Source organism: Rhodamnia argentea, chromosome 5 (genome assembly GCF_020921035.1).
Source record: "Rhodamnia argentea isolate NSW1041297 chromosome 5, ASM2092103v1, whole genome shotgun sequence".
Lineage (NCBI taxonomy): Eukaryota > Viridiplantae > Streptophyta > Magnoliopsida > Myrtales > Myrtaceae > Rhodamnia > Rhodamnia argentea.
This window is the reverse complement of record NC_063154.1, coordinates 26,774,661-26,783,953: the sequence shown is the minus strand read 5'-3', so window position 1 is coordinate 26,783,953 and position 9,293 is coordinate 26,774,661. Positions and strand designations below refer to the sequence as shown.

Sequence of the window (9,293 nt, the reverse complement as noted above, 5' to 3'; positions counted from 1 at the left end):
ATTTATTTGAGTGTAAGACAAAGCAGTCTCACAACTTAAGGCTCAACACCAAGTGTAACGTCCGAACGATTGTATAGTGGAATCCAACCAGTCGGTTATCGGTGTGAAGAAGTAGATATAAGATTAATCTAAGCCGAACCACTATACATCTCATGTGCAATTTTCTCTACCCCTTAGCTTGTTTATTTTATTCTTGATAGTAAGTTGTGCATAGTTAAATTTTGAAGTTGATTCGGATCTTTATTTAGTTCAGACTTTGATTCAATTCAAAACTTGAATATGAGCTTGTTGTTTAAATTCCGAAGCCCTTTATAATCACCTATTCACCCCATCTAAGTGATATCACTAGCCACATCAATAGGTAAGTAGGAACTCTCTGTTGTAAGATTTTATAAATCTTAACAAGATACTGGCTTATTGAATCCCTGTGAATGGCATTTTTTTTATAGTGATCATGATGTTGCGTTTGACTTTTCTATTCTAGTACCAGCGTTTCCCACGTTTTTTGTTTTTTGTTCCCCATTTATGTCTATTAAAATTTCCAATATATACATAGGTATTGAAATAATACGTTTGTAACAAGAAGATACAACAAAGCTAAAGTAATCCTCTGGATTGCGTTTTCTTCCAATTAAGATCATGATCTTTCTTTTGACGTTATTGTTTTTCATTTTGCTTTGTTTGTCCTTGACTCTTTTTATGCCTTTTGATTTAATAACTCCCCCAATCCTTACAAACACTTCTCAGATTCATTTTTATGATGATGAGCCGGTTTACTGTTAATTCATTGGCCAATGTCATGTCCAATAATTAAATAGATAAAGAAACTCAAAAAGCTTGAAACGAAACATGTATACAGGGAATATGAGAGACAATAGATAATTGTAAGACAACTTTGACCTTATGAAAATCCACATGGATGGTGGCTTCACTATCTTTTTTGTGCTCAAAATTAAGAGAAAAATGAAAATTGCTGATAAATTTTTGCCTGTATATTTGAAAATGTCATATCGATTTCCGGTTCAACCCCGTATTTGATGCTCTTCGCCGATATTGTTCAGAACATTGAGGTTTCTTTCTTTGTGTTTTTTTCAGTCAAACGACCCCAGGGCTATAAGCACTATCCAATCGTGTCCTCGTTGTTCACACCCTTATTTTTGCTAGTATAATTTGTGCAAAATTTAAAAAAATAATAATAATAAGGAAGGCCACGAAAAAAATAACAAAATAAACATTCGGACCGTCTCACTCACTCCCTTAAATCCCCAAAGTAAGCCACCAACTTTCCTGAATTTTGTCGAGAAAATTCGATCCTGATGAAGAATTGATCCCATCCACACTCCCGTCTCCCTCTCTCTCTCTCTTGCAGTCTCTCACCATGATCGGCAAATCCGAACCCATCAACGGCACTGCCAAATCACACCCGCCATCCCACCGTCCCCACTAAGCCCCAAATCCACAGATTTGCTCTCAATCACTTCTCTTTCAAAGCCCTCGATCTCAAGACCAAGCAGCAGGAGCTGCGATTGGGGTCTCGATCCTATGCCTCGTCTGCGATCTAGCCTTCGTGACTTGAACATGGGCGACGGCAAGGTACGGCAGCAACAAGGGCATGAAAAACTGGCATTCTTTTTTTATTATGGCCTTTATATTGTAATCCAATTTTTATCAAACCATATATAAGATGACACATGAAATTATCCGTCTTTAAATCCGCAATTCACCAAACATACGATAGGACATGCCAAAATTCCTGGAAGATTTCTAATTCTATCATATCCAGTCATATTTTGACTAGAAATCCGAATGACCAAACACAGTCCAAGAATGCTAATCTATACTTAAAAAAAAAAAAAAATTCTAAAGCCATTTAGTGAATTATAGATGGGCCGCGTCGAGCTTTTACCACCACCTTTACGCCCCCGTCCATAATCCGACCTCTAAACTCCCTCATCAACTTGACGAGTCGGTCCATGGAGATGCCCATTCTTCAAAGACAACAATTTAAAGAGAAAAGCCACTAAAAAATGGATTATGGGTAGGACACGAGTATGGGTCGCTAAATTTGCATTGGATATACATGGATTAATTTAGATAGAACCATTTTTTACTCGACCCGATATGACACACCCATTTGATTAGGCTACCACTAATCAATCGGACAATTACAGAATAATAATATCCATGTTCAAACACGTCTATTTTTGTGGGGTGCTTTTAAGAGGAAAGTGCCGGATATTATTGTGCGGCATAAAGGGAAAAATATGAAGAGCCGAATATTGGCAAAAGAATACCATAAGTGTCAAAATTTGTGTACGATGCTCATTTTAGCAGAAATAGAAGAAACGAAGAATTTTTTTTTTTTTTTTGGTCCAAAAATGAAGAAAGTTGATTATTGCAGAAACAAACTTGAATTATAGAACCTTACCCAAAAAAAAAAAACTCGAATTAGTCTCATAATTCATCTAAAATGGTCCATAATGTTCATGAGATAAGGAATTAAGTATGAACTATACTAAAAAGTACTCATCCACGTTCATTCCCAATGTCCTTAATTTTGTTACTAAGTTCGTCATCTCAAGTATATGCTCATACATGGTACGTGAATCATCATATTTCATGGTGATCAAACTGCTCATCTATGTACCAGCAAGTAATTTTCTGTAGTTCGAGAAAGTTTTTCCATATATTTCAGAAATTCCTTCGCACTGTTAGTTTTGATAATAGTAGTCTTTAAGTTATTTGCAACTGTCATTCGCATAGACATTAGGATTAATCCGTTCAATATGTCCCAAGCTTTATGGAAAAACCTTTCATTATCGCTACTCTTGCAAGTAATAGGAGTCGATTCTTCCACTTGAAGTGTTAAATCAAGATCTAGGACGCCCAAATGAAACTAGACTTGTTCACACCAATCAGAGAAATTCGTTCCATTGAATAATGGAACAGGCAAAGCATGCAAATGAAAAGAAACGGGGTACATACGAAACATATAGGTTCCAGTGGGTATGTTATAAACTCATTTTTCAACTCATTTTTGGAGAATACATAGGCCGACTACTTCTCTTTCCAAAGTTATGGCCTTAACTTCTCTTTGTTTTTTCCCGTAGAAACGGAATTGCTTGTTCTCGTTGAAAGGTCTGCGTCTGATTTCTTTTTCCTTTTTTGCCCCTCAGAGAACAAAAATAGAAGAAAAAACACCATCTTCTTTAGCTGCGCACCATTCTCAAATCAATCTCAAGGTCTCTCCAAATCCCTAGTTTTTGGTTCTTGGAAATACAAATTGAACACTTTGTTTTGCCTTTTGATTCGAGAAGAAACTCCAGTTTTATCTCAGTAATATTCATTCGGTTGTTCTATTCAATTGGATGAAAGTTTTGCTGATTTTTCCTTCGTTTAGGGGGAGTCGTGGATATCTTTACAATAATTTTGCTGTCGCATGACCATGATGTTTCTGTCTTTTTTATGAATTTATGCATTGTGTTTTCTTTCTTCATTTCCATTGGGAGTGTCATTATATGTGAAGCCCCTTTTTTTTGTTACATTCAGAGGTTAGAGATAATGAAGGTTCTTAGAGTGCTAAAAGATCTATAGGCCTAAGATGTGTAAATTTGGAAAATGATCAAAAGAAGATCAATTAGTACGGATTTGTTCTTATTAGGAGAGAAATGTAAGTTGGACTTTCATCAAGCCTATTAAGACCGTTCGTCTATAGTTAACAAAAACAACAACAAAAAAAGCCTAAACCCGTTTAATGATTTATGGATGAACCGGGGCTAGCTTTCACCACCACCTTCATGCCCCATCCATAATTCAATCCCCAAACTCCCTCACTAACTTGATGAGTGGGTCCATGGAGCCGACCATTCTTCAAATGCAACTAACCGAGGACTGGAGCTTGATCGAGGATTGCGTCTTCTGCACAATCATTTGCAGTGAATCCCCTGCTTTTATGGTATCTGGTTGATTTTGATCCTGCTTTTTTCTATTTTAAGGATGGATTGTTGTTTTCCTCAAGGTCAAAACTTGTTGCGATTCGGAGTTCTCGCACCTCGTTGGTTGTTCTTGCTGAAAGATGCGAGTTCGTCATCCTGTTGTGGTTGGTGACATTTTGCCTGCCTGAAATTTTACTTAAATGTTGTTTCTACTGTGTTGCGTTGTTTGTGGTGCATGATTAAGCATTACCGATGCTGCTAATGAGTTCTGACAAATAATATCAATACGTATCGACTTCTAGAATGATCAGATTCATTGATGGCATTAATCTGGTGATTTACTTAAGGAATGGTGGAATGCATGAGTAGCAACTTTTGCTGCTTCTCATTTTCCATCTGTGATTTGCGCTTATCTTGGCTTGCAAATTGGTATTATTCAAGGAATGTCAATTTGCAAATTTGTATCATTCATTCATAATATATTAGTATCAAGTGGAAGTGCAATGATGTATGCCGCTAGTTGTTCGTTCGATCTATTTGAGCAATTGGTAGACATCATTCGGGAAGAATAATAATTCAATGAAAAGTAAGGTCGAGTTTTTTTCTTCTTTTTTGCAACTATTCTTTTTTGGAAATTTGATATTTGTCGCGGGTCGACACTAGGCCCTTTTCTATCAGTTGACAGAAAGGATGCCAGCCGGATCAGTGGTACGAGGAATTGTTAAAACAGGCACTTGCAACTTCCAGGAAGTCAACCCGAGTGATCATTGACTTTAGGAAATTATACTGTTAGAACTTCTGGATCACTGAGGCGCAATCGACCCACCAACACAACTTCCTTAAAAAAAACAAAAATAAAAACATGAACAGGAACTCCGGGTCTATTTAAACGGCCCGCAGGAATGGCCACTTTCCAAGATCCGAAGGAGAGAAGCCAAATCCAATTTAAGGGTACGTCCATCCCTAACCTTTTCATTGTATTCCTGTGTAAGTTAGAAATGTAAGTTAAGACTTTAATCGAACGACACCTTAATAGTAGAAAGATCCGTCCCTGTTGCCGTCTTGCCAGAAGAAGAAACACCTGGGGGACCCCTTTTCTTAAGTCCAGAAAAAACAGAGAGTAAAGAAGATATGAGAATTGTATATCATGATATCTGAATTGCACATTACAATGAGGAACAAATATCGACAGCATAATTGATAACTTGAATCAATCTCGGATTGCTAATCACGCTCATATTCTGATTGTGATATGACTCTTATGCGAAATAGAGATTGCTAATCGTGCAGATGTTCTGATTGTGATTTGATTCTGGTGCGAGCTAGAGATAACATTTGATTCTGGATCAACATTCCCCCACAAGCTGAGGGTGTAGTGTCAGCTTGGATCGTTAGAGACGAAATCGAGTAGACGATAAGCCTTTGGTAAGAATGTCCGCACGCTAACCAACATAGGAGATAAATTGAACATAAGGTTGTCACGAGCAAGACGCTCACGAATGAAGTGATAATCAATCTCCACACGTTCTATACGGACATGAAAAACTGAATTCTCTGTAAGATAAATGGCAGAAAGGTTGTCGCACTAGAGAGTGGGTAGATGAGGCGGTAGAGCATGGAGATCACGAAGAAGATACTCGATCCAGGAAACTTTAGTGGTCGTGTCAGCAAGGCACTTGTATTCATCCTCAGTATTAGAGCGTGCCATAGTTCGTTGTTTGCGTGAACACCAAGAGATAAGATTACCACCGAGAAACACACAATATCCACCAACAGAGCAACGATCATCACTATCACCAGCCCACCCACATTAGAAAATGCATGAAGAGCCGGCAAAGAAGTACAAGTGAAGATAAGTCCATAACGTGGAGTATCCGCTAGATACGGCAGGATGCGTTTCACAGCCTGCCAATGTGCGGTGGTAGGAGCATAAAGAAATTGACAAGCTGTATTCACTGAGTATGCAATGTCAGGCCGGGTTAGAGTTTAAGTAGTGGAGGGCACCCACAATGCTGCGATAAGGGTAGAGGATCAGGTAAAGGCTCCCACTTCGAAATGGGACCCGACTAGTGCAGTGATTATGCATTTGGATGAAGTGCCATATCGTTCATTTACTAGTCGAATGCCGGCGCAATGCTCGTATTAAATTCTCCTTTTAGTACTACCAAACACCGGAAACTTGTACATCTTTTAAGATAAACACGTCAACAGCCTAAAACTGAAAGTCGTCACTGAGTGATGTTAAGGGAAAAACTCGATGCAATACCAAAACCAACTAACCGATATTGGAATCAACATTAATGATTCTCACCAAGTAATTAGTCCACCGAGGTGCAAGAACTCCGCGGGATGAAGGAAGAGACATTTCGCAACATATCTGCAACAGATGATATCGCTCTATAAGCTGCATTAGGAAAAGCAAACAACTAAGAAGAGACATTTCGCAACTATTCACCGCGGGATGATGGAAGAAGCTAATGGTGCATTGATAAGATCTTCTCTGGAGTCAAACTGTATCCACCAGTAAACCCCTAGGCCCCCCCAAAGGTCTCGGCAACAGCGACTGCAACATCGAAATCTTAAGAAGATGCTGTGAATAACACTTGAGGAAAAATAAATAAGGAAAAAATTAGTAACTCAATGTGAAATTCATTTCAAGTGGTGACTTTCATGAACTATCGCAAACATAGGCCTCTAGTCAAGTTCCTCCAATTGCTTATAGAAGAGTACATCAAAGTTCACAAAGAGTTTCCCATCTAGTCCTGTAACCCCTAAGAGTCGAATACAAACTTCCGTCTATAGTAAAGTCTTAGCAACCAGATAAAGGCATAACTGCTGCAACATCCAACCCACCTTCCAGCCACGGATACCACTTCACTCAGGATCGTTAAGAGTTGGAAGAGGTTGGGATAGGCTCTGCATGGTCATTTGCCAGTTAAAGTGATACTGATGCCCTCTTTTCTTTGTCCACTACATTATCAGGCACAAGCATTCATATTTTGCTCCCTTGAGTGAGTCACTAATACTAGTATTGTTCAATAAGTTAACACAAACTCAAGATCACATTGTCAGAAGATCAATGGTCATTTACACAACAGTATAAACGTGCTAGTAGAGCATACAGGACAGCAGGCGGAAGAGAGAAAGAACGGAGGATGAAAGATGGAATTCCCACTTACTGCGGACCCTTCCATTGGACCTGGTATGAGAATCTTCGGGAAGGAACTTATCAAGCACATCAAGAAGAACAGCCTATGCACGAGGAACATAAGAAAAGCTAAATTTATGGCATACGTAGGCCAAAACTTCATATTAATGGAAATCAATGCCATGTTTGGCAGGGCTGCCTTGGATGACAAAATAAAATCCTGCAAAAACAGTGGATAATGGCGAACACAGTACTTCTTAGTCTGCACAAACTTTTGGGCTCCTCATTTAACCCAAAAAAAAAAAAAAACATGTTCTCAGTGGCTGCGACTTTGATTCTAATCAAAACATGGTCCTCATCACATATAAACCAGCAAAAAACTAGCGGAAACCTCATATTATGGCTCGTTCATAAGAACCTTACATTGATCTGCATCAGTAATTGATTTAGATTATCGATGCCTGATGCACCAAGTAAAAGTTATGCCTACAACTCGTGGGAAAGATGATACGAAGATAAATAAACTAAAAGAAGTATCATGTGAAAAGTACAGTGCATACCCCAAGCCGAAAAGCAGTTCCTCTTCTCCGACAATCATCAGCGAGTACCTTGGCAGCCATCAAAGCCTCTTGCATGCTGGCTCCAGAAGCAATCGCTACACATACTATGGCGCCAGCTGATGAACCAGCCAATGGTGGGGTTTCCTAAGACGGAACAGAACATCTTTAACCTAATTAAAGACTAGGTCACTAAGTAGACAAGTAACATCACATGTACATGGAAACCCATGCAACGCATAGGGAAGCTACTAGTTACAAACAATATATGGGAATAAAGCAAGACAAAAAGTTAACTTTAGCTGATTATTTGAATCTAATTTCTTAATAACCCTAAATATTAGCAAACTACTCATGCATTCTCCTTAATTAAAGCAGAGTATAGTGAAGAACATCATGATAAAGGTCTGAACGGTAACTGGCTGTTGACTATATTAGTACAAACCATGGGTATCATCTCACGATACGAATTGCAAAAGGATGATCTAAAATGAATCGCGAAATAAGATTCGCTAAAGTACCTCGTACTTCCATGAGATTATATTAACAAAGCCTTTTTTCTTTATTAAGTAGTTAGGAGGCCCCTGAAAAAAGAATAATGCCGTTCACAAACAAGAATTGAACTTTATCAGCAATGGAAGGTTTGCCTACAGATTGAACCATCTGACATCGCCAATCCCAAGTATGCACTCTCCTCATTGTCCTGATTAGTTACAGGCACATCAAACCCATTAAGAGGATCATCTTGCGAACGATCAGCAAGTATACTCTCCTCATTGTCCTGATTAGGGTCATCTCATGAATTTGGCCGAACTAACCAAGACATAAGCCACAATAAACTTCAGGCCTAACCCAACTTTCCAATAGCCACGCTTCAAGATCATTTCATCTAAAATGAGCCAAGGAATATCTACCAAAGGACCAAAGTATTCCAGAGAAAACAAAATTGAACCTTGTTATAGCCCTTCTCGATGAGGAATTGCGCGACCCCAAGATGGTAAGGCAACAAGAGCCCGGCGGCTGAGAAGCTGAATCCGGGACCAGTCACCACCACTCTCCTCGTCTGCTCTGCCTCCACATCCTTAACCTTCTGCTCCCACATGACAACAGGCTCTATCTTGTCCCTGAGGAAACCAGTCTCCGACAAGGCATTCGCGCCATTCGTGCTGTTGCGGCTCGTGATCAGCAGCGAAGCAATGCCAAGGAAGAGCTCACCAGTGGCGATGGCAAATGATTTCTCCTCCAGCTGAGAAGAATCGAGCTTCTGGGTCTGGTTATGGTTTTGGTTCTGGTTCTGAGTAGAGGGTCTAGAAGAGAAGGCAAGGGTTTGGGGACTAAGGGGACTAAGAGGGAAGCGAGCCAAGGTGGGTTTGGGGGTCAGAGTAGGGAATGGGTTGGCTTGGTGGTGAGAGAGATAGAGGGAAGAGGGAGAGGAGGGAGCCATGGGAATGAAAAGGTTGCAGAGGTTTGTCTCCACACCGTGTGTTCTTGTTGCAGAGGAAATAGTTTCTGAAGTGAATGTTGGCGTGGGATTCGTGCTGGGTTTTGTCGGGAGGAGAGAGAGACGGTGGCTGATTCTGCCAACTGAAATAACGGCCACTTCCCGACAAATAGCTTTTGAGAATTGAGGGAGAACTGGAAATAAAGAAATGA

The 9,293-nt window shown here is 39.6% G+C and overlaps 1 protein-coding gene across 1 annotated transcript; it reads right to left on the bottom strand.

Annotated features, from left to right (window-relative positions):
• Nucleotides 1-6,386: 6,386 nt before the first annotated feature.
• Nucleotides 6,387-9,084, bottom strand: LOC115727207. Its single transcript, XM_030657379.1, is given in 6 exon segments — nt 6,387-6,449; nt 6,451-6,477; nt 6,479-6,498; nt 7,115-7,187; nt 7,644-7,787; nt 8,593-9,084. Coding segments are annotated over 6 exon segments (819 nt in total).
• Between the last annotated feature and the right edge of the window lie 209 nt (nt 9,085-9,293).